The following is a 25,039-nucleotide window of genomic DNA, read 5'->3' on the forward strand; positions in this document are numbered from 1 at the left end:
TCGATCTTCAATGTCCTCGGGTTCTTCGACATGTTTCGTCTTTTTTTGTCTCTTTGGCATGTTTTACGAACAAAAACCTTCAAAAACATGTCTCTTGCTTGTTTAGTAACAAACTTCCAAACCACTGCTTCGGAATCTGGTTACGCATGGGCTATGCGCCTTGAGTTTAGCCGACAGGGAAGTAGAATGTGACGATGTGTCACATGTCTAAAGAAAGCTCTGCTCATTGGCTACACGGACATCTAGGTCCCATCTCATTGGCTCACTCAGACACAGCGCTATGGCCATTCAAAGACTGGTTGTCAGATTCATCGCTTACGTGACTCATTGGCTTTGATGGCATCTATCTCGACTCTCATTGGTCCTACAGACATGTAATGGGTATCGATGGAATCAGAAGAGCCTCGTGAACACGCGGAGTACCGTGAATCCAGCGACAATAATGGAAGTAGAACCGAAATATCTGGATTTCCGCGAAAACTAAGATTTTACTTCGCTTCTTTTCGTATGTATCTGTTTTGTTTGTACTGGCGTGTACAACTACTCAATATATTGGCAATAAAACAATGTAGATATTTTACATCTATGGATTCTTACGAAAATTTCAAGACCAAGCATGCTGGGCTAACTTATTGGTACGGCCATACAGACAAGTGACAAAGTATGAACGCAGCAACTTTGGGGGGTGGTGGAGGGGGGTATTCTGATATGTTATATATCGGGATAAACTTATATTTTACACACGAAATATATGTTAATTCATGGAAAGCTTTACATATATCGATTCTTGAGTTTCTCAGCTTTAAAATGGTATATAGCATGACTATGGTAGTTCATGATAAGGTGCAAAAAAATGCATGGGGGTTGTTGGGGGGAGGTGGGGGGCACTGTATTTTCCCGAATACGGGTCACCCGTAGTGTACTGTTAACATGGTAAAAGTCAATCCCCTACTAAACATCTTTCTTAAACTGCTGTCCCACCCCCTTTAATTATAGTATAAACAGATTAATGAGGAGAAAATGAAATTGAAACAGTGATGTATCGCTTGACCATCCATTTGGGTCCAGAGTGTGTGCAGACTGGTATTTCTTATGATGGACCTGGGCCAGCTTCCCTGTGATGGACCTGGACCAAATTTTTTATGATGAGCCTGGACCAACATCCCTGCGATGGACCTGGACCAACTTCCCTGTGATGGACCTGGGTCAACTTCCTTATGATGGACCTGGACCAACTTCCCTGTGATGGACATGAAGCAACTTCTCTGTGATGGGCCTGGACCAGCTTCACTGTGATGGACCTGGACCAACTTCCTTATGATGGACCTTGACCAACTTCCCTGTGATGTACAGGGACAAACTTCCCTATAATGGGCCTGGAATAAACAAAGCAGGCAAAAATATTGTATAAAGGTTTAAACATGGCAAGTTTCTCAGAAATGTAGCAAAAAAGAAAAACGACAACTGACAGATTTGTATTGCCTATTAGCAAGCTATAAAGTCGGTCCTGGACCAACATTGTAATGACGGTCCTGGACAAACATGACAATGTGGGTCCTGGACCAACATTGTAATGACGGTCCTGGACAAACATGACAATGTGGATCCTGGACCAACATTGTAAAGACGGTCCTGGACCAACATTGTAATGACAGTCCTGGACAAACACGACAATGTGGGTCCTGGACCAACATTGTAAAGACGGTCCTGGACAAACATGACAATGTGGGTCCTGGACCAATATTGTAAAGCCGGTCCTGGACCAACATTGTAATGACGGTCCTGGACAAACATGACAATGTGGGTCCTGGACCAACATTGTAAAGACGGTCCAAGACCAACATGGCAACGTCGCTCCAGGACCATGTACACACAAAAGCTACTGCTTTAGCCTATTACCAAGCTACATTAGTAGTCCAAAAGTGTGCTCCTTAGCAAGTGAACTAACATAACACCGGCTTGGCACTTCACATAGTTGCATGCTGCACCTACCTATTAGCAAGCTAATTTGGTAGCATAAATTTATGTTCCCTAGCCTAGCCTCTAACATTATAACAGCGGCACCAAGATTGCTAAATGAGCTTCAAAGCTACTTCAACTACTGTATCCCTTCGAAATAAGTTATTTAAAAGATGCATAGCCACTGAATTATCTATTAGGAAGCTAATGTATTACAGTAAATGTATGGTCCCTAGCCTGGCAGCTAACATTAGACAAACATGGAACCAAGTCAACTAAAACGAAAAAAAAAAAAAAATCTAAGGTGCATATATTCAGATTCCACTCGGAATTACTTTATTTTACAACTATTTTACACACAAATATGCAAGGACCTACCTTTATTGAGATACAAGTTGGTGATCCACTGGTTGTTTCTGGAGGGAAATTTCAAAATGGCAATGGGAGATGCAGAAGACTCACATTGATGACATCACAAGGCTGTGATTGGTTAAAGAGTTGTTGGTCGAGGACCGTCTTTAGAATGTTGGTCCAGGAACAACTCTTACTTGAACAAATCACGGTCACCCTGTTATGACCACCCAACCGACTCGGCTTATACAGAAGTAGGGAGCCTATGGGCACCATCAAACTCAGGAAGGAGTTGCATTGGTTATTTTTTCTTTACAGTCTTAAATGTATAGTATGTATCATTTGGTCTGCTGTGTGGATTTTCCTAATCATTATGACCGGCGCTAGCATAGCGGTCATATAGGGATTGTCAAGGTTTTTTTTTCCATTCCGTCATCTACTTCCTGAATTGTTGGACACCGAAACACCGAACATTTTTCCTAAATAACTAATTTTTATGGTATGTTGGTCTCAAGGGCCTACATCATCCTGGCCCATAATCATGTGATATTGATGAAAATACTGCTTTAATCGCCCCTATCTTCAGTTGAGATGTTCTGAACTTCACCAAATTTCATATGTATGATTAACCTGACATCCTCTGGGGCTATGCCAAGTTTCGTGTAATTTCATCCATGGGGAGTATAAAATAAATTCATTTATGTGTACATTTGGTGACTGTACACCCATCGGCCTGTAGATGGTGGTGTTGAGTAAAGGGTTGCTGGTAGAGGATGATGAGAGGAGCTACAAGGCAGGACTGTCTTAAACACACTCTCTCTCACAAACACACACACACACATAAACACACATGCGCACACACACATGCACGCATACACACACACGCACACACACTCACATTCTGCATTTCCAGTATTGGAGTTACGTAGTTTGTCCACCAGATGCCGCAGATCTTTCTTCAAGACAAGCTCTGCTGCAAGGCACATTCATCCACTTCACTTCTGAAAACCACAATGGATCGTTACTACGGACATGCTTGGTTTTTGCTGCAGGTATGTTAATCTTTCACCAGCTTAATGCTATATCCACAGGTAAAATAACATTAACGTTTGCATTGGTTGAGTGATGGAGGCTAGTTTGATTGTTGGTGTAGTTGTGAAACATAAACGCTGTTATACCGAGCAAATGACAGCACTGTAATTGTCTCCTTCGACTGTCATCCCATTGTGTTCTGATCATACTGACAGGAGCTAAGTTAGTTAGCCACAACACAAACGTTCACTAATGCGATGGTTTGCTGATGGAAGATATACAGGGCTGCTCTGGGGCCTACTAGTTAGCGCTTCGGACAAACCGGAGGGTTGCCGGTTCGAACCCCGACCAGTAGGAAGCAGCTGAAATGCCCTTGAGCAAGGCACTTCTCCCCTCACTGCTCCCCGAGCGCCGCTGTTGTAGCAGGCAGCTCACTGTGTAGTGTGTGCTTCACCTCACTGTGTGCTGAGTGTGTTTCACTAATTCACGGATTGGGATAAATGCAGTGACCAAATTTCCCTCATGGGATCAAAAAAAGTATACTTATACACAATTGTAAAATGTTACATTAAGACCACAAAAGGTAAATAAATGTGAGCATCTAAGCTAACGTTCATTCCCAAACACTCACAGCTTCTACACACAGTTGCGTTCCGTCAACGCATGCCAGTGGGTTTTCCCCGACGGTAGCTATGCAAATGACTTGAAGTATAACCGTAATTTGATTGGTGGGTGCCATCTGTCGGTGCAGCAACAGCTGAACTTCTCAACAATTTAAAATACTCAACTTCTCAGTCAATTTAAAATACTAAATCTATTTTTTTTAATCTGGATGAAGACCCAGATTATTTTATGTTTCTTGTGGAACTCCTCCATCTGTTCTAACGCCAGCCAAGTCTACACATTTGGGAAACCTGACCACTAATGGCACTAGACAAATGCACATTATTGACAATAAAGTGTAGGTTTAAAGTTTTTAGGTTTTCTATTAATAAACATATGCTGAAATATAACAAAATAAAAATAAAATGATAAAACTATATTGTATGACAGACCTGGATCAAGAATATGAATTATAATAATAGACATATTTTACAGTATCTGAAGTAATGCCAGAGTGAACCCGCATCGGTAGCTTACTTGGATGACTTTAGGGACCAAACCTCTATAGACATTGTCAATACAGGCCTAAACAGGTCATTCAACTGCTATACATAACCGTTAAAACACGAAATCCCATGGTGTTTAACTGCTTGAATATCTCCGCAATCGAACTGAGACAACCCATTGAAAGAGCGGAAAATACACTACTTAACAAATACAAAATATACAAAAAATCTACTCAATACAGTAACATGAGTAAATGTAATTCGTTACTTTCCACCTCTGCATCTGGGTGCTTATTTATTTTCAGCTTTTATGACTGATTGAGAATTCCAAAGTAGTTCTAGTTCATTTAGAAAGGAATAGCAAAACACCAAAGTTCAGCTGCACAATATATGACTTAAGGCAACATAAATAGGTGATTGAACAGTTTGTTCTCTCATCAGGAAGACATTCTGTGCAGAGAATGAGCAGAAAGGGTTCTGACTGTGACAGAATCAAATCAATTCATTGTGAAATTTTGAATTTATTATTTCCCATCGAAAACAGGAACTAATAAAAAACAGACCCAGAAAACAGATAAGTTCATAAGGTGGAGGTGGTTGGCTAGAACTTCCTCTGAGTATCAACGAATAGCAGTGCAGTAGCAGTGCAGGAGAAGAACAAACAGTGCTTTAGGTACGTGACTCATGGCCATACTCACACTGTTAGACATTACTGTGGTAATGCATAGTTCTGTCTCTGACAAACCACAGTGTCTGCACTGCCTCTACTCCCACGGCATCAGTATAGAGACACCTACAGTCGTCACGCTTACCTGCTCTCTCTTAGTTTCCACAGTGCTGTCCTCAGCTCATTTAGATGATTTAACAAGACTACATGTAGGCTACATACTGTTCGTCTCTCAGCAGCAAGCATAGTGATCCGTTTCAAACAAAGCAATGGTATGTTCTTATTTATCTGTTTTACATCTAATATCAAGAGATTTCTACAAGGTCACACAAAAGATAAACATTTAGAGCACTGTAAGATAAATGTGACACGTTTAAACTACAGTATGTTTAGTGTTTCGTATTTCATCAACATGAGGGATTACATTTGTGTAATTTTCCCTTTTGTCCAAAAAAAGGAAAAGAAAATTATTCAGAATATTGTCAGATTTTTTTGTCGCCACAAAAATACAAAATAAGGTCACCTGCCAAAAAAGGTTGGGAACCCCTGTCTTAGTGCTTAGTAAAATACTGAGTGCTTGTTGTTTGTATTCACTTTTATATGGACTCTATTTATAAATGTAAACACATTCTTGAATCAAGTTCATATTCAGCAGACTATGTTAAGACTCAATTTGACAGACAATAGAAATTACGATCTGAAACGTGCTCAGGTAGTTGCACTTCCTTGGACTTTTGAGTACATTGAATCAAGTTCATATTCAGCAGCCACTGACTGCTTAAATGTTCCACCTGAAACGGAAAGTCTGGTCTAACATCAGCCACGGGTCTATTTTTGGATGATGACAAGTGTACATTTTTGTTTTGGTCCAAACAACATGAATCAGTGCGGCTTTGAGTAAGACCAGAATATACATTTACAACTGAGTAGCATATTGCATAGCCTTTGGGGGCCACTTCCCTACATCAAAGTAAATCACTCTTTTAAGCCATTAACTACACTCTTAAAATGAATGTGTTGTCCCTATCTGGACACAGAGATGTCTTAAAAACGTAAAGTCTTGAGTTTGTGAATTCGCTTAAATAAGCTTATGCTGTTAACAGCAACCATAGACAGTAAAAGAAAGCAGCAAGTAGCCTTTTTTTGTAAGCCAATTTTTGTAGTTGCTGCGTCCATTCATTGTTATTCTCTCTCCTGCTCAAACAAAAGTTGTGCGTGCATTAAGTTGATGATAACGTGTTTAACTCTACTTTACATAAAATATTGTAAATAGCCTACTGTCATGCAGTTAATGGGATACTGTGCAGAGTTGGAAAGTTAGGTGAACTTGGAAACTGTTTCTTGTTGTTGAGTTGCCTGATGGTAAGGTACTAACCTGACTCTCGCCAGATGAATTTCGTTCCGCCTAGCTCCACTCATCCATCTGGGATCGATCCATTGGAGTGGTCAGGGCCGGTTCTCCCTATACGCACACTACGCAAGTTGCGTAGGGCCCCGCAAGTTAATGAAGGCCCCCTCCCCCGTCTCCCCTTGAGTCAAGCTAGTGACAGACATGTACACTGTTGTAGCGACAGTGCCTCATACATTAGGAAGATGTACCGAATTAGCATTCAGGGCATGAAAAACGGAAGAAACTTCACGAGAATGAATAGCGGGAACCAGGGGGTCAGGATTTGAAGGGTTAGCTTCAGCCACTTAGCATGGCATTTGGCCACTGACATTTTTGAAAACATGGCGTTACATGGTTGAAACTTCCGGCACCAGGTTTTACATGCTGATTGGTAGATGACAGCTCATGCACGAGTTTAGTGTTGGGCACAAGCGTCCTCGCGCGTCCACGTTGGTTTGCATTTCTGGAAGACTACAAATAAATAACTACCTACTTGGATTAAGCTACTGATACTTGTTTTAGTGCCTACATGGTTAGGCTGTATCAGACATCCCAAGTCTCCCGGAAGTTCCGGGAGTCTCCCGCATATTAACAGCAGCTCCCTGACGCCCGCAAATTAGACAAAGCGCGCACGCGAGACCTAGACTTCAAATCGCGAGTGCATCTGAGTGTAGCACGCATACGACAGGGGAGAGAGAGAGGGGTGGTGCGTGTGTGCCTGAGCGCATCCAAGACAGAGAGCATCCTGAATGGCCTGTTTTGCTAAATCAACCAATCAGTTTTCAGTGTAGGCGGGCTTTTTATCTCTTTTCTCCCGAACTTAATCAGTTCAGTGTATCTAGGAACAGGAGCGTCATGGAGTCAGTGCCCCCCAAAAAAGGAAAATGTAAGACCCATTTCAAAGTGTACCCTTGTCTCATAAGAGTAAAATATAATGATAGACCTAGTCTTGCACGCTGCACTGTTTGTAACAGTGACTTTAGTGTTGCCCATGGCAGGTTAAATGATTGCAAAAGACATGTTGAGGTGAGTTTAACTAGTGCCAATTTATGTTCATAATATTCTATATTCAGGCCTATACATGGCTAATTGCCAAGGCTACATGAAAAGACCAAGAAAAAAGACCAAACTACCAAAATGTACATATTTTATTTTTTACAATTTCTATCTTCCTTATTTGGTGTACTGACTAGACATTATTGAACAAACATATTAATCTGTATTTTCAGATTTTTTTTTTTGGGGGGGGGGGGGGGGGCTTCGTGATAGCTCCCTGAAATTACTTTTTGCAGGTTGGGATGTCTGCTGTATTATACCGGACTTTGTGGTTAAAAGAAAATTTAAATGTTGTCATATCAGGATATTATTTGCCTTATGTGTGGGTTGACAAGGTAACTGACTATGACCATACATTTTAGCAGATGCATAGCAATGACCTATATCCAATTATTAGCCTACTCATTGCATTGTGTATGAAAACTATTTTAAAAACGTAGACTGTAGTCCATGACAACGCAACGTCTGGATCATGTAACCTGTCTCCCCAAGTGATTTAAAACGAAACAAATGTCAATTACTTATGTAGGTTGCTTTCTTGCAACACTGACATGATTAGGCTTTGATTTGATTTAAATGGCCAGGCTTCCAGTCGAGGCAAAAGCCAAATATCAACAACAGTTGCAGACTCTTGAAATGCCTGCTCGAACCACAATACCCGAGGGATGTGCGCTTCTATCGGTAAGTTTAACTTGGGTTAGTTTCATTTCGTCTGCCTGCAAATGTAGCCTAGGTTTAACAAGCTGCAAATTAACACTGGGTGCAGCAAAAATCCCAGCTATCCACAAGTTTCTTACATCCCATGTCTACTTAATTATAGTCATTTTCGTTGGGATAGCCTATTGCGTAATAGGCCTACAACCTGTCCAAATATAGCATTTAGGAATCATTATTTGTGTAGCCTAATAAGTGACTCAATATTGATTCCAGGGTTTCCCGCAGGAAATGTGTTAGTCAAGGTGGTAGGTCGTAGGCAGTGTTGGGAACGTTACTTTAAAAAAGTAATTAGTTACATTAATACACAGGATTAGATGTTAAAATCCCTTGTGCCAAAATCCAAGGTAAAAACACATTCAGAAGCCCCTGCTCAAGTTTAACTTTAAAAAGCACACTACCCACAAATCCGCCAACAAATGGTCACAAGCACAATGCAAATGGCCTATCCAACAGCAGTAGCCTATATAGTATGCGGCATGTCATTGGGGTTATCAAGTGGGCACCCTCATTCACCGATGTTTCGTTAAGTTAGGCCCACGACACCTCATGAAGGCTTAACAGTGAAACCAGCGTCCTGGAGACACTCCCCTCCATGCTACCACCATATTACCACATTGAAATATCCAATACTCAAAATACTCTTAACCAGCCCAGGCATGGTCTAAGTTGGCTAGGTCGGTCCGTCCCGTTGATGTGGACTGAACCATAAACCATAAAGAACCTTAGCCAAGTACCATCACCCTAGGCACAGCCCATCACAAACACAAAACAAATTAGCCAGTTAGCTTAGCCCATTATCTTAGGCCCCATCCCAAACACAAAACAAATTAGCCAGCAGTTAGCAGTTAGCTTACGCCCCATGCTGCCCCATATTACCACAACAAGCATCCAAATACCCTTAACCAACCTAGGCATGGTTTAAGTTGGCTAGGTCGGTCCGTCCCGTTGATGTGGACTGAACCATAAACCATAAAGAACCTTAGCCAAGTACCATCAACCTAGGCACAGTCCATCACAAACACAAAACAAATGAGCCAGTTAGCTTACCTTAGCTTGCGCCCCAGGAAGGGTAACTTCTCCTTACCCACGACCAAAACAAATGAGTCAGTTAGCTTACCTTAGCTTGCGCCCCAGGAAGGGTAACTTCTCCTTACCCACAACCATTCGCTTGCCCGTTCTGCTGCTAAGGACATGTTACTAACCACCTGCCTTAGACTTCGACCACAAATGCCCAATTCAGACAGCAAGCCAATAGCAGATCTGGCCACAAACCCACGTGCACCGATTTCAATAGGCCTTAATCGTGCACTCCAACCTCGCTTAGCTGCCTCCTCTGCTATTTCAGTATATTTAGCTCTCTTCAGCTCATTGGCCACTTCCACTCTGTCTTCCCAAGGAACAGTGAGTTCAATGAAGTAAACTATCTTCTCTGAATCCGACCATAGAATTACGTCAGGACGTAGCTTAGTACTCACTATATGTGGAGGTACCGCCATCTGCTGGCCAAGATCAACCTTCATTTCCCAGCCCGCCCCATTTTTCAACTGGCCGGTTTTGCACCTGGCCTTCGCGGAACAAGGTTTATCCCCCTGACGTACAAAGTTAATTTGCCTTACCCCTTTACTAGCTGCTAATGAATTGACTTCTCTTCTTTTATCCTCTATTGCCGCTGCCACACATTTCAATACCTGGTTATGACGCCACGTATACCGCCCCTGGGTGAGACTTACCTTGCATCCTGATAGGATATGGTGGAGACTGCCCACACACGAGCAAAGTATGCATTTATCATCCTCACCAAACCATTGACTTAAATTCTTGGGAGATGGGAGCACATCATATGTAGCACCTAACATAAATCTGATCTTACTAGCTTCCATGCCCCATAGATCTTTCCATTTAATCTGTCTTTTTTCCACCCCTTCCCAGTTCACCCACTGCCCTTGTTTTGCCTGCGACACTGCCTTAGTACATCTTACAGCCTCCTCCTGTCTATGCATTTCCTCCACTACCATTTTCCTCTTTTCTCCTGCAGAAGCCTTACTCCACAAGGGTTTACTTGCACCCACCCCTAGACCCCCCCGCCCGTGCTGCACATGGCCCATTATATCTCTATGCTTCAATGCTGATTGAGCTTGCTTAACTGCCTGCTCTGGGTTCCACTTCCTCCCTGCATTAACTGAGGGTGCAACTTTCCTCACCACTGGGTCCTTGGACTGAGTAAGAGTCAATTCCAATCTAGCCTTAGCACACTTAAATTCCTCTGTCAGACTAGATATTGGCAACTCTACAATACCCTTCCCATACAAGGCTACACTGCTTAAGCAGCGTGGGACTCCGAGCCATTTTCTGACAAAGGAGTTGATCATTTTTTCCAACCTCTCTACCTTTGACAGAGGAACTTCATAAACTGTCAATGGCCACATTAGCCGAGGCAACAAACCAAACTGCAAACACCACAGCTTGAGCTTACCTGGCAGCCCCGACTTGTCAATTTTTGCAATACCTTGCCTAGTGACCTGTCTCAAGTCTTCAACCTGTGATTTATCACTAAGGCTTGCATCATACCACCTTCCCAGGCTCTTCACTGGTTTCTCCAGAACTGTGGGAATCACCTCCTTATTTATAGCAAACTTCTTATCTGTTACCTTCCCTTTAATAATTGAGAGACTCCTAGACTTACTTGGTTTCACCTTCATTCTGGCCCATTGCAGATTACTATTTAACTTACCCAGCAACCTGTTGGTGCATGGAACGGTTGTCGTCAAGGTTGTCATGTCGTCCATGAAAGCCCGAATCGGGGGGAGGCGTGGCCCTCCCTGCAACTTCTCCCCGCCCACTACCCATTTTGAGGCCCTAATAATGACCTCCATTGCCATTGTAAAAGCAAGTGGGGAGATGGTACATCCGGCCATGATTCCTATCTCAAGTTGTTGCCAACCTGTGGTGTAATCAGCTGTAGTAAAACATAATTGAATATCCAGAAAGTATGCTTTTACTAGGCTTTTAATGCTACCTGGGATTCTGAAATAATCAAAGGCCTCCCACAACAGACTATGCGGCACAGACCCAAAAGCATTAGCCAAATCCAAGAACACAACGTGCAGGTCTCTCTTCTCACGCTTTGCTAATTGAATTTGGTGCCAAATCATGCTGGTATGCTCTAAGCACCCGGAGAAGCCAGGAATTCCAGCTTTTTGCACCGTGGTATCAATTAGTTTATTCCTTTCAAGGTAATTTGTCAGTCTCCGTGCCACCACACTAAAGAAAACCTTCCCTTCAACATTCAGTAGACTAACTGGCCTAAATTGATTAATCTCCACTGCGTCCTTTTCTTTGGGAATAAATATTCCCCCAGCCCTCCGCCAAGCCTTGGGAATACTCTGCTTTTTCCAAACTATCTTCATTAATTGCCATAAAAATCTTAAAACATCTGGTGCACTCTTATACAACCGGTAGGGCACTCCATTAGGTCCTGGGGCTGAAGAGGCCCTTGCACGTTTTATTACTTCTTGCACCTCTTTCCACCTTGGTGGACTATCGTCGCATTGGCTACTTAATTCACCAATAGGTGGGATATCAGCAGGAAGTACCATCTCCCTGAACCTCTCCCTATCTTTGTGCACTCCCTCTAAATACTCCTCAAGCTTCTGCTTAGGTTCAAAAAGACTACCACTCTTCTGCATTACGAATAAAGACTTAACAAACTTAAATGGGTCTTTATAGAATGCTAGTCGGGCTCGTGATTTCTTCTTCCTATTTTTCCTAATATTTTCAGCTCTTCTTAGCACTACTAACCGCTCCCTCACATCTGCCTGTAGACAGTCAATACCTTCCTTCTCATCATCTGTAGCTTTTCTCCACTGCTTCTTAAGCTGCCTCCTCTCCTTGATAAGTTTATCTATCTCCTGCTGGCGCCTAGATTTGACTACCTCATGTTGCCGTTTTGTCCTTCTCTCAATAGTCCCAAATCTTTCCTTACCATAGCTATAAATAATGTCTCCCATTTTCTCTAATTTGCTTTCAGCCGTCCCCTTGAGCTGACCCAGGATACTGACCAAATCACTATTAACATCTTCCCACATTCTACATTCTGCTGCGCCTGGCCATCTAACCCCAGGCCTATGACCATTAATCTTCTCCCTCCTTGGCTGACTGGCCTCTCTCTCTGCCTCAGTGCTAGAACTTACCTCAACAACAGGGGTACTGATGTCCTGCGAACTGTGGGTTTCTTCCTGTCGCTGGACTTCAACCGACTGACTTGATGCACTTCTTAAGAAATAGCTATCAATGCGGGGACCCTGTGTTCCCTCTACCAAGCACTTCTTTTTCCCTTGATGAATTTTCAGGCCCTTTAGACTTGTAACCTTCTGCCAACCACACACACACATCTGCAGCTTTTTCCTCAGTTTTCTCTGAACTAGTGGCTTCCACAAACATGTTTTCCTTACTCGTAATCAAATTCGTTCCAGGGTCAGTAACCATGTCTATCACAAGTGAGTCATCTTCCGCCCCTGCTCTCGCTGACTCTAGGGGTATTTTTTCATTATGTCGTACTGTAGCTTAGTAGGGTGCAGCCCATAGCTTAGTGAAGCCTGGGCTACTGCCACAATGAGCTGCTAACCCATTGTAGCCCCGGCGGGGTCTATTCCCTCCTGTCAGCCGTCTTTCCGTGCTGTCACAAGGTCTTTCCCTAGTTGCCAGCTGCCCTATTCACAGCAGTCACTAGCCTACACTAGCTTCAGCATTACATTAATACACAGTTATAGTTACTAACTACTTGTTCCAAAAAGTAACTGAGTTAGTAACTGAATTACTCTATGATAAGAGTAACTCGTTACCAGGGAAAGTAACTATTTGCGTTACTGTTAAAAAAAAAGTTGCTATATGTCAAAGAATTTGGATTTTTTGAGCAGTTTTGAAAAGCCAGTTGAAATTAGTAGAACAGACAGGTGTTTGTAGGCTACATAACTTTCAATATTTATTAGATAGATAGATACTTTATTGATCCCCAAGGGGAAATTCAAGATATTGCACATCGACAGACCTACGGTTGACTTCAGCCTGTGTCATAGGTTTTTGTTGTGAGGCAGAAAGATCTAGCTTTTGCTGCTTGGAGGACTTTGCTCCGAGTCCTTCTTTGCTAGTGGATGGCGAGCTATCTATCATCTGTGGTGGAGATAGGCTATCGGTGTTTTTGGCCACTAGCTTGGATGCGTGTGTGAGATGCCTCATTAAATAAGAGTTGCTCACAACGGATGTCGACAAAGTCTTCGCTCCTGGACATAATGTAGCCTACACATTACATGAACGTTCTTGCCTTTGACCACAATGAATTTGAAGTAGTGCTTATATCTCCACCTTGAAAATGCAAAATTTTCATCGGATTGCTCCTGACCTCTGCTGTTTCATGGAATCCCTACTTTAGCTGTTGCGTGTGTGTGTGGCGCGTGTGCTGGCAAGTGTGTAAAAACACTGGCTCTGATTGGGTATCATGAAACATGACTCTGCCTTAGCCAATCACAATCGCTTACGTCGTTATTAACCCACCTCCTCACTAGCTGTGAGCCAGGGGTGCGTTCGGATTACACAGTTTATTTAATCAATGCAAAGTAAGTAACGCACCGCATTTAACGTCCAGTAACGTTAACGGCGTTGTAACGTTGTAAAAAGTAATTAATTAGATTACTCCGTTATTGACAAATCAACGCCGTTAGTAACGCCGTTATACTTAAACGCCGTTACTCCCAACACTGGTCGTAGGTCTCGGGTGGGTGTGTGTGTGTGTGTGTGTGGGGGGGGGTCTGGTATCGGTTGCCATCCGAGCGGGGGGGGGGGGGTTCTTGTATCGGTTGCCGTCGGTGGGGGGGTGTGGGTGTTGGCGTCTTGTTTGTGCGATACACTACAGATTATACTCTGTATATTTAACAATTATTTATTAAACACTACAATTTTAAATAAATAACCAGCTTCTCAAAATAACAGTTAACAAAGAACAAAGTAACAACACCAAACAAACTATACAACAGTATACAAATATTTCAAAATATTTGTGTAATTTGTGCAATTATTACAAACTATAGAACAAGTGCAAAAGAAAGTGCAAAACAACAAAATGTGCAAATGTGATCAGTCACTACTTATGGCAGAGCTGACAACAGCTGGCATTGTTACAAGCCATCCTCCTTGGCTTTAAAAAGATCATTTCAAGGGCCCTTTGGTAATTGCACTATTTTTTACTATTGGACCATTAATGCTTATCTTCATGCAGGCTGTCAGACTGTTGACCTGCAGCCTGTTCCGCAAGTCTGTCCTGATCTATACACAGAGAGTGAATGAAGTTTAGATCATTTTATAGTTTTGTGTAATATGGATGGAATTTGAGCGCGGAGCGCTTTTTAATTTAGAGGCCGGAGTGGCCGCTCTGTTCCGCTCCCATACCGCTCACACCACGAGTCTGAGGCATGCCCACTAATAAAACCAAGACCATTAAATTTCAAAGATATTGGCCATATAGCCTAAGTTCGTTGATGGGGATGGAGTTAGCTAAATAATTTAGAAAGCATACGCGTAGGCACGGATGGGCCTGGACGGGCCTAGGCCCGTCTATTGTCAGTCTTGGGCGTCCGATTAGACGCGCAAGTCAACACTGTGCTGAGAGCATGTGGCTGTTTACTCGGCCGCTTCTCCGGTCAAATTCGCTTCAGGTCAATTTAGCTCCCCGGTCCCATAAGAGCAACGGCAATATATAGCCTATTTCACTCAGAACATTTATTTTAAAAGACTGCAACACTGATAGTGCAACAACAAACAAGCTTGGCAATGTTAACTAAAGGGATCAGTCGGGATTCATTGCCAAAAGAACGAAAATGACAAATTACGCAGTCGGCTAAATATTTTAAACTTGCGCCAAACGGATGAACCCAGCATCAGTGCATCGCATAAATTAAAACACAAATTGAAGCAACAACTTGATCATCGGACAACCCTACCACTAAACCTTTCCATAGGCCTGCAACGTTTATGACATAAAAAGTGGAATATGATCGCATTTCATCACACCTGACAATTAAACGGAGCTGTGGCTGCTCGCGATTTGACTGATTCTTGAGAATAAGGAGCGAGATATTTGCACCGCTCAGCTCCGCTCACTAGGTCTGATTCGGAGGCATATCACATATGTAAATATTATAAAATCTGATCATTTTTCGATTCATGACACGTTTCTTCTTATTTTTTAATGGTTCTGCGGAGAAGGGAGATTGGCGTTGGTCACGGTTTTTTTTGACGACGTTAAGGCGGCAGGCTGGTTTTGCCTTGACTGCAAAGTGCTGCGGAAAACCCTGGATTCGCATTGTTTATTATCACATATGAACATCACATTAAATAACCTATGACTTAAGACACAGGGCAAACTTCTACCACCATTCCCAAAATGTTATCCCAACCAATGAAATAAATTTGCGCTTATAACGAGGTGAAGTGAAGCGCGTTCCCGAACAAATTATTTTCCTCTGAGGGAATGTCCAATCTTCATCAACGACATACCGTTGTACCTGACGTTGTCTCTGTCTGTAACGTGGAATCTAATAGGCTAATTCTAGCTGCTGCCAGAAACGAACACCCATGAAACGCCATTTTCATAAAGATGGCTGCGGTCAATTTCAAACTTTTTTGGCATAAGTAGCTAGCCTAGCATGGGCCATTGAAATGAATGGGGGCGGGGCTTAGTCACTCTCTCCAGTTATATAAAATATCTCCATGGCGGGAACAGCAGTCGGGTAAACTTCTGTTCGTTCCATGGTTAGATGTCTACACGCATCTCCCCAGCGCGTGTTGCTGGCCTAGCTTAGGCCTACCTAACAGGGAAGTGAATCCCCTGATCTGTCTGCGCCTTGCTTGCCACCCTTTCCCAGTCATGGTACTTCGCAAAGTTTCATGTCCCGTTTTTTGAGGGCGACTATTAAAAAAAAAAAAAAAAAACTCATCTTTGCGCTCATGATAACGTGCAGCTCAGGATGAAACTATCAGTTTTTCAGCAGAAACATGCGAGAACCTGTCGAAACTGGTTCACTCTTCCCATACGTTATAAAAGTACATGTTTACAATATTTCAGTCAAGCTTTAATTGGTTTACATGGCCTACAACTGAACGTAGGCTATGCAAAATGGAAAGTAGCCTAATGTAGGCTATTAACTTTGAAAAGCTGCATGGGCAATAGATGCATTAGACCTATATGAAGTATTAAAATGATTAGTCCACGTTTGAAAAAAATATTGAAGGGAATCAGGACAGCCAGTTCAGTAGAGCTACTCTATGTCTTTGGCAAGCACCCTACAGACACAGGTGAAGAACAGTCAGCCTCAGCCAGTATAGGCTACTAGCACAATCAGACCCTTACAAAAAACAATTGCATTACAAGTGCCAAACTGCAGATTTCTGAGTATTAAAACCACAGTTTTGGAGGAAATATTTAGCCTACAGTTGTTATGCAGGGAATGCAGTAGGCCTATTATGGACACATAAAAAATACTAGGCTACTGCACTTAGCCTACAATAACTGAACTGTACTGAACTGAACTGTAAGGGGATATGTACAGCAAGCATCAAAAGCAAAAGGCCCAGACCCTAAAACTGGGCATTTATAACTGTGAAGGTCCTTTATGGGGGAAAACACTATATTTGGTAACTTCCGTATCTATTGACGTGCTACTTCAACCACTCACATCGAAGCCAACCTGTGACGCTGAGAACACTCAACAATCGCCAGAGGCGGACAGAGTACACAGCTTCATTACTTGAGTAAAAGTACAGATACCCTTTGCTAAATTTTACTCAAGTACAAGTAAAAGTACAACAGTCAGATGTCTACTTAAGTAAAAGTACTAAAGTACTTGTTTTTAAAAGTACTTGAGTATCAAGAGTACAAGAGTACATTTTCTAAACATTGCATTACTACTGCCACAGTGCTTACATTTATGTACAGAAACATCCTACATGGAGTTATGAAACAATTTAATGTTAATACCTTGGAGAATGTAAAAGGAATTGAAAGTAAAATCAAGTCATTTTCATTTTTTTTACCATGTTGCCAGGGATGGGCAGTATTTCTAATACATGTATTTAAAATACGTATTTCAAATACAAAATACTATTTTGTAATGCAGTGTTTTTCAACCTTTTTGTGCCACGGCACACTTTTGACACTTAAAATGTCCCACGGCACACTAACATCCTATGTGAAGAAAAAATAAACATACCATAGCCTAAAATTTCAAATAATACACAGATATGGCCTTATTATGGCTTCTATTCAAGACCTGCTCAATAAAACAAGCGCCCTCTGTTTCATTTGTAGGTGAATATATCTAATTTAATTGTTGGATATGTGATGATTCTGTGAATACTGAATATGGGGCCCCCATTGTACAATGCCTGCATACCACAAATAGTGCAATCATACAATCAATGAGAGCATGTGGTTATAAATTCTTTGATGCAACAGTTGCTTTTTTGGGCCAGTGAGTGACATTTGGGTAATTTTCTGCGGCACACCTGATGATCTCTCACGGCACACTAGTGTGCCCCGGCACAGTGGTTGAAAAACACTGTTGTAATGGAAACACTTGAAGCGAAAACTATCATTAACTTGTTCAGAAAATTGAAATAGTCTGGCAAGGTGGGGCCACAGCTTGGCACATTCCAGGGATGGACCTGCTGGGTCTTCATCCATTGTTTCGTCCATGGTTTCGTCTCTTATCTAAATCTAACCATGGAGTTGACTTTGGCGGAAAGCTGAAGGTGATTGCTGATGTCCCAATCAGTGGCGCCTGCACAATCCAATCACGTTTGAGAGGTAAACAACAAATTGAGGGTTTCCGAGATTTTTCTTTTTTCCTTTATTACTCACGGTTATGGATAGAAATGTAGTGGAGTAAAGAGTACAATATTTGCCTCTCAAATATACTTGAGTAAAGTCATGAGTACTCCCCAAAAATGATACTCGAGTAAAGTACAGATCCCTCAAAATTGTACTCAAGTACTGTACTCAAGTAAATGTACTCCGTTACTGTCCGGCTCTGACAATCGCTTAGAGGAGAGCTTATCTGACAGATCTGCATTGTCTATAGTGAGGTAATGTTAGATTACATTGCAAAAATATCACCATGCATTCATAACCTCGTGATTCAGTGAGAGTGATCCCAAAACATCGGAAAGTGACATTTCTGTATTACATTTTGTCAAGAGGAAAAATCAATAGCTAACTGTTCCCAACTGACTATAGCGCTGTGAACCATTCCTGGCTGCGCCTGGCAAATCCGCCATCATAATAGCAATCCACTATGGAACAAGCGTGCCTGTTGTTAAAGGGAATGTGAGATGACGCTCTGATTGGTTTATTGCACGTTACACCCAAACCACACCCATGAGTAATGTAGCTACTACAGACCACCCCATTTTAGATTTGCGTCGGGCGCAACAGTCATTATCCCGTAGGTAAAATAGAAACAGCGCCCAAGATCCGCCCACAAAGCGATTTGCGCAAAGTCAATTGCGCTAGAGTGCAAGATAGAGCCCAAAGAGTGTAAGCTCAAAAAATCATTACTTGTACCTGTCTATATTACTTTGAAGAGGGTTTCTGCAGACAAACTGAAGTATTTTTACCTTTGTAAGTGTAAAGAAAGAGTATTTTAAAAGACCAAACTCATCTCATTTTGCCTCTATTGACAGTAGGTGTTAGCAATCTAATGGAAGCACGAAGGTGACCATGGCTCATTTAGATTTTAAAGGTAGGGACTGGCTATTAGTTCATATTGGTCATTGAGGTTGTGAGTGGAGTCGGATGCCATGAGCCTGCATTTCCTGATGGCTTGTTTCTCAAATATGGCTGCAAGGGTGATCTGGGGTTGTCCAATGATCTTAGCACTCATCCTAATTACTCTGTTGAAAGGGCGTTTGTTCAACTCACTCAGGGATCCAAACATGCCAGGATGTCAAAGGTGAGCGTGGATTGAATGAAGCAGTTGTGAAAAGCTTGTAAAATTGCTTTCTTGACTTGCAGTTGTCGTAGCTTATGGAGGAAGTACAGATGTTGCTAACACTTCCTAAATATATGGTCGGTGTTGTTTTTAAATATCAGCTCATCGTCAGTGATTGAGCCAAGGTATTTACCCTCTTCCACTCTTTCGATGGTTTGGCTATCGACTTGAGGAGCAGGGGGGCTGGTGGTGGAGAACCTGGGTGTTGGTTAAAGGATCAGGCTTTGTGAAAGAATACAATATCGGCTACCCCATTAATACTAATCTTGGTCATTATGTTATGAGGGTTCCCTGTCAGTACTTGGCCCAGGCCGACCTTGTCCTGAAATCACCCTGCCTTCATGTGCCCTTGGCTGTGAGGAGGCTCTCACAGTGACATTCAGTCATTGGTTATTCTGCTCACACCAAAGGTCATCTTGATAAAATCACTCCTTGGCAAAGGAGTGATTAAAGTTAGGGTTGACCAAATGACCATAGGTCACTGGTCTTATAGGAATTACCCATTCAAATCAGTGTGTTGTGTTTACTGAGTTAGTTTATGTCAATCTGTAGTTTCAAGTTTGAGTATAATAAGTCAAAGCAGCAAGATGACTGAGTGAAGTTGAAATAATATTCATTTCAGTTGCCAGTAGACTATGACTTTAGAATCTTCCTTTAGAAGCTTCAAGAGAGACTTCAGTGATCCTCTGGCACCTGGTCTCTAGTGCAGTGCTAAATCTTGGGGATCAATAAAGTATCTATCTATCTATCTATCTATCTATCTGTCTAATGACTGCACAGGAAGAAGACTCACACTCTTCTTTCTACAGATAATAAAAATGAGGAACCAATAGTGGTGTTAAACTCTTACAGTTTATTATTACTGTTAGTAACATACTACAACAGGCTGTTCCTTTTAAGGTGCAGTCAGCAACATGAGTGGAATCCAACAGGAATCCAAAGAGTTTGACAAAGCCAGGGACAGTCGTTGGTATGCTTCTCCTAAGATTCTCTGTGTCAATGAATACATGATATAAACCTGATATAAACAAGCATTACAACATCTGCAACAACCAAAAACGGTTGGCTCTACCATAACTAACTCTCTCACACCAACTCTTTCTGCCCTTTCTCTCTTGGCTCTGGGTCCTGGCTGGTGTGTAGACATGTAATGAGAGCTGGGCAGATGAGCCCCAGTACTTCCAGCGGGTGCTCTACATCCCAGTGTTCCTGCTGGGCCTGCTGCTCAACGTCTCGGCAGTGACCGTCCTCCTCCTGAAGCGCCGTCAGTGGATGGACACGCACATCTACACACTGAACTTGGCCCTGGCCGACCTCGCCCTGGTGCTCTTCCTGCCTGTACGCGTGTTTGATGCCTACCACCCTCTGGAGCCCTCGGACTTCTGCTCAGCCATGGTCTCCATCCATTACATCAACATGTACGCCAGCATCTTCACCGTCACCTGCATCAGTGTGCACCGCTACCTCAGCATCAGGTTCCCCTTCTGGGCCCGAGAGCGGAGCACCAAGAAACGGATTGCTGTGCTAGTTTGCACTCTCATCTGGGTAACAGTGGTGTCTATATGCCTTGTGTTTGGCTCTAACAACACTCCAGAAAAATTGTGCACATGTTACAGCCGTCGTGATGAGGAGAGGCTTTCTCTTACATTCCTCTTGGTGTTGGTGATATTGGGCTATCTCCTCCCACTAGTGACTATGACTTTCTGTTCAATCCAGACCTCTTGCATTAATCTGCGTACATCAGGAGAGCATCAGAGTGGTGAGGAGACCTCTGTGCAAAAGAAGACATCAGGAGAGCATCAGAGTGGTAAGGAGGTCTCTGTGCTAAAGAAGACATTTGTTCGACTTGTAACAGCCAATTGGATTGTGTTTTTTGTTTGCTACACACCTATCCATGTGGCTATGTGTTTGGTAGAGTACCACAAGGTCGACGTCAACCGCACAAGTTGGTCATCACTGGAAGGCCTAATTCATAACTTCCGTGAGGTGGCTGAATGGATTGCCACCACAAACTGTTGCCTTGATTCGTTTGGATATTACTTCTTGTTGAGGCAATATTTAAAAGATGAGTCTCAAAGGGATTCAGCATCACCTACTAGAGGCAGAGCAACATCAACTGACTTGATGAACTTCACCTACTAAACTTCTAGCAACTGTCTTCTTGCTGGCTACCACAGACCTCTGCAGTTTGCCTACAAAAAAGCTGCCATCTTTGAGATCCGGTATCTGGCAAAAATAACATGGAGATTTTGAATTGTCACACCTGTTAAACTCTCACAGGGATGAAAAAGTCTGAAATGCAGACGTTTTCCTGAACACACTTTTGTCCTCTGCCTTCGAGTGGATACTGTGATCTCCGGTTTGTGAAGGCGGTTTGATTTTTGCCACCCCAGATGCAACTTGCATTAAAGTGTAAGTTCAGTGTAAATGTACACATAGTCCTGTTGTTCAAGCTCACCACATGCACCCCTTAGGAAAAAGAATGAGACAATTTGGGATAACATAGGCCAAGTTATGGACAAGCAGCTTAAGCAGACCCGTGGGGGCATCAAAACTGAAACTGACAGTAGCTAAACTGAAACTGACAGTAGCTCCCCACTGCCCCCATGGTTCTGCTTTAAGCTGGCCTATGTTGTTAAATGGGCAAACAGGGTAGCTTTTTTGTAGGCGAACTTCAGAGGTCTATTACAATGAATGAAATTATGTGTTTCAAAGCTTGATCCTTTCACTTTTACACACCCAGTCCTGGCCCAATTCAAGCTTTCTTACTAGATGTTATGACTAACAGACTGAACTCACTCTGATGTTGTTGGTTTTCTGTTAGCCCCCCTATACTGTAGATATTCACTTTACATGTATGAATGTATATAAATGTTTTGTATGTACTGTATGTTTGCTATTCGGATTCGAATATCTATGAGATGTGGAAATACATAAATGTATGTGTGAAAGGGGTAGTTCGGAATTTTGGACCAAGTTAGCCAGTGTGATATTTATCAGTGGAGACCGTTTTCAACATGTTTCATCCAGTCCTTCTAATTGCAGAGTTCGCTGTTACTAGGCTAGCGCAAGTCAGCGGTAGGCCTACATGATTAGCCTGCCACTAAACAGTCTTACCCACTCCACAGTACACCCAAGGCATAATCAAATCTACATCATTGGAAAAAGAGTGTATAGTGATATGTACATATTTTTTGTGATGAATGTTACTCTCATGCCAAAATAATGTTGGAATAATGCAAACCCATACAGTAGCTTCTTCGGCACTTCCTGTGTTTATAGATGGACTGTTATCGCCCTCTACTGGAAATGAAGTCTGGTGTGTCTTTCACATTTCTTTGTTTATTTGCATTTTCTGTGCAACACCCACAAACATGGGGCAATGGAACATGCAAAATGCCTTTCCCCTTTTTTTATGCAGGGATATGCAACACACTTTAAAATAATATTTAAAACAGTTGAAACTATGGCAACTCCTTGGCTCCAAAAGAGATTGATTATTAAACATGCACATGTGCCACTAAACAAAGTCACATGTGGTGAAAGCAAGCTGTCAGTGCATTCACTGTGTGTAAAGGCTGTAGTGAATAACCACTAAACAAATACATTAAAAGCCAATTGGTGTACCCTCAAGATTACAGTTTACAGTTCTAGCAAATATAATGTTTGGAAGGTTACTTTTAAAATGTATTCCGCGACAAATTACAGAATACATGCCCTAAAATTGATTTTGTCGTTTTTTGTGTTTTGTCTTGAGAGAAAGTGGATTAGAACATTATGTCCAATATTCCAATATGTGGTTTAATGTTCTGCATTTCTCATTAGTGGGTCACTTTGATACTAAAAGTATGATTCTATGTAATGACTGTATGATATCTGTCCCTGTGTATATCTCTGTGTGACTGTGTTTAGAGATAAGCAGGAATATTATGACTTTGCAGTGTTTCACTGTTCTGCATGGCTGCGTCAGTAGCTATCTGCTCCGGATTGCCAGACTGCCACTAATCAGGGTCTGATTCAGTGTAGTCCACGTGAGATGGGATGACCAACGCCATCTCCCGTCAGCCTGGAAGGATACTTAAACTCTAACTATTTCCTTGTCTAGTTAGAGCAGCTGATGGATCTTTAGGTGAAGTCATGCTGTCTCTCCCTTGATGCGCATCATTGTAAATAAACTCTGTTCCTGATTTTTCATACTATTGGTCTGACTGGGTCTCTATTAAATCTATGGTATCAAAATTACCATCAGTCTGCACATAGGCTACCAAATCCCAAACAAAGTATACAAATATCTTTTTTTTTATGAATTTCAACAGCACAAGGGGAGTTATATGCCTTTCTGCAGAACACTGCAGAACACTCAAGAAACGAGAACCTATACTGGCCCAAAACATGGGCTGGATATAGGCCCTACTGCACTACAACAAAACTAATTTGACATTTTACCTTCCCTGAGAGGTTTTTCTTTTAGGCTATCAATATTAACAGAGAGGGGGAAAGAAAGGAGCCACCTGAGAAATAGAAATACATAGGCTACATGGTGTGGTTAAGAATATTTGAATTTGAATAGGGAAGAGCCTTGGCCTACTGTACATGTTATAATGATTTAAAATGCAATTCCTGAAATGTATCAGTGTAACTGTATTCTGAATACCAACCATTTCAATTATAACTGTATTTAAATACAGTTACAGTTGCTGTATTTAAATACAGTTGTATTCTGTTACTTCTGTAACACATAAGGATCTGAGATGCAGTCTGTTAATGCAGGACCATGTTTAAGTCTGTTAATGGAGGCCATGTTTGAGTCTAAGGTAAATGTGTAGTGTAACCTGTACAGTGACGGCCTGTTATGACCACCCAACCGACTCGACTTATACAGAAGTAGGGAGCCTGTGGGCACCATCATACGTCGAGCCATGTACAGAATGATTCAGTACAGGGACTGAGGAACGCTTTAAGCCATGACCATTTTAGGCACTCTGGACTGCACTGCAAGATGCACTGTAATGCATTTTCTCAGCCACCTGTGCACACCATACTGTACTGTATCTTAATATATAGGGTCAATGGCATGCATGTGTCCAAGTGTGTTATTTTTATTTTTATGGTCATTTATTAAATGTATAGTATGTATCATTTTATTCTAGAAAAATATTCAGTACAAATGATGTCAAATTTAATCATTTGGTTTGCAGTGTGGAGGTTCCTAATAATTTCTAGATAAATAGTTCTCATGACACAGAATGGATGAACAGAGTATTTCACTTTGTTCTCTCATGTTAACATAGAAGGCAACTTCTGTATGTCATAAACATGTTCAGATGCTATTGCAAAACCCCTATTATAATACAACAGTTTTATCTGACATCAAGAGTAAGAAATATGAAGAACTCTTTTCTAACAGCTAATTTTATTATTTTTTAAATTCTTTGTTGTAGAATATGATGGTCTACATCCTATGATCTAAATATCCGGTTCTGAAATACATTACAATAAGTCAATCTGTCTGGCTTGAATGTAAGTATAAGTAAGTATATATACTCTTTTGATCCCTGCATTTATCCCAATCAGTGAATTAGTGAAACACACTCAGCACACAGTGAACAAACAGTGAGGTGAAGCACACACTAATCCCGGTGCAGTGAGCTGCCTGCAACAACAGCGCCGCTCAGGGAGCAGTGAGGGGTTAGGTGCCTTGCTCAAGGGCACTTCAGCC

At 42.0% G+C, this 25,039-nt stretch overlaps 1 protein-coding gene across 2 annotated transcripts; it reads left to right on the forward strand.

Annotated features, from left to right (window-relative positions):
- Nucleotides 1–5,053: 5,053 nt before the first annotated feature.
- Nucleotides 5,054–23,558, forward strand: LOC143134048 (G-protein coupled receptor 35-like). Of its 2 annotated transcripts, none has more exons than XR_012988589.1 (2): nt 5,054–5,390; nt 20,221–20,539. XR_012988589.1 is itself a non-coding variant. In XM_076294110.1 (2 exons), the coding sequence occupies exons 1-2, from the start codon at nt 5,388–5,390 to the stop codon at nt 21,460–21,462; spliced, it is 1,002 nt and encodes a 333-aa protein (XP_076150225.1). In that variant the 5' UTR covers nt 5,054–5,387; the 3' UTR covers nt 21,463–23,558. The 2 variants fall into 2 exon arrangements, 1 of the variants encoding a protein (XP_076150225.1); XM_076294110.1 differs by having other exon boundaries at nt 20,464–23,558.
- The last annotated feature ends 1,481 nt before the right edge of the window (nt 23,559–25,039 follow it).

The sequence above is a fragment of the Alosa pseudoharengus genome, unplaced genomic scaffold (genome assembly GCF_046254945.1).
Source record: "Alosa pseudoharengus isolate Yale_2024_CS ecotype anadromous, Long Island Sound unplaced genomic scaffold, YU_APseudo_1.1 YU_APseudo_1.1_scf_2, whole genome shotgun sequence".
Classification (NCBI taxonomy): Eukaryota; Metazoa; Chordata; class Actinopteri; order Clupeiformes; family Clupeidae; genus Alosa; species Alosa pseudoharengus.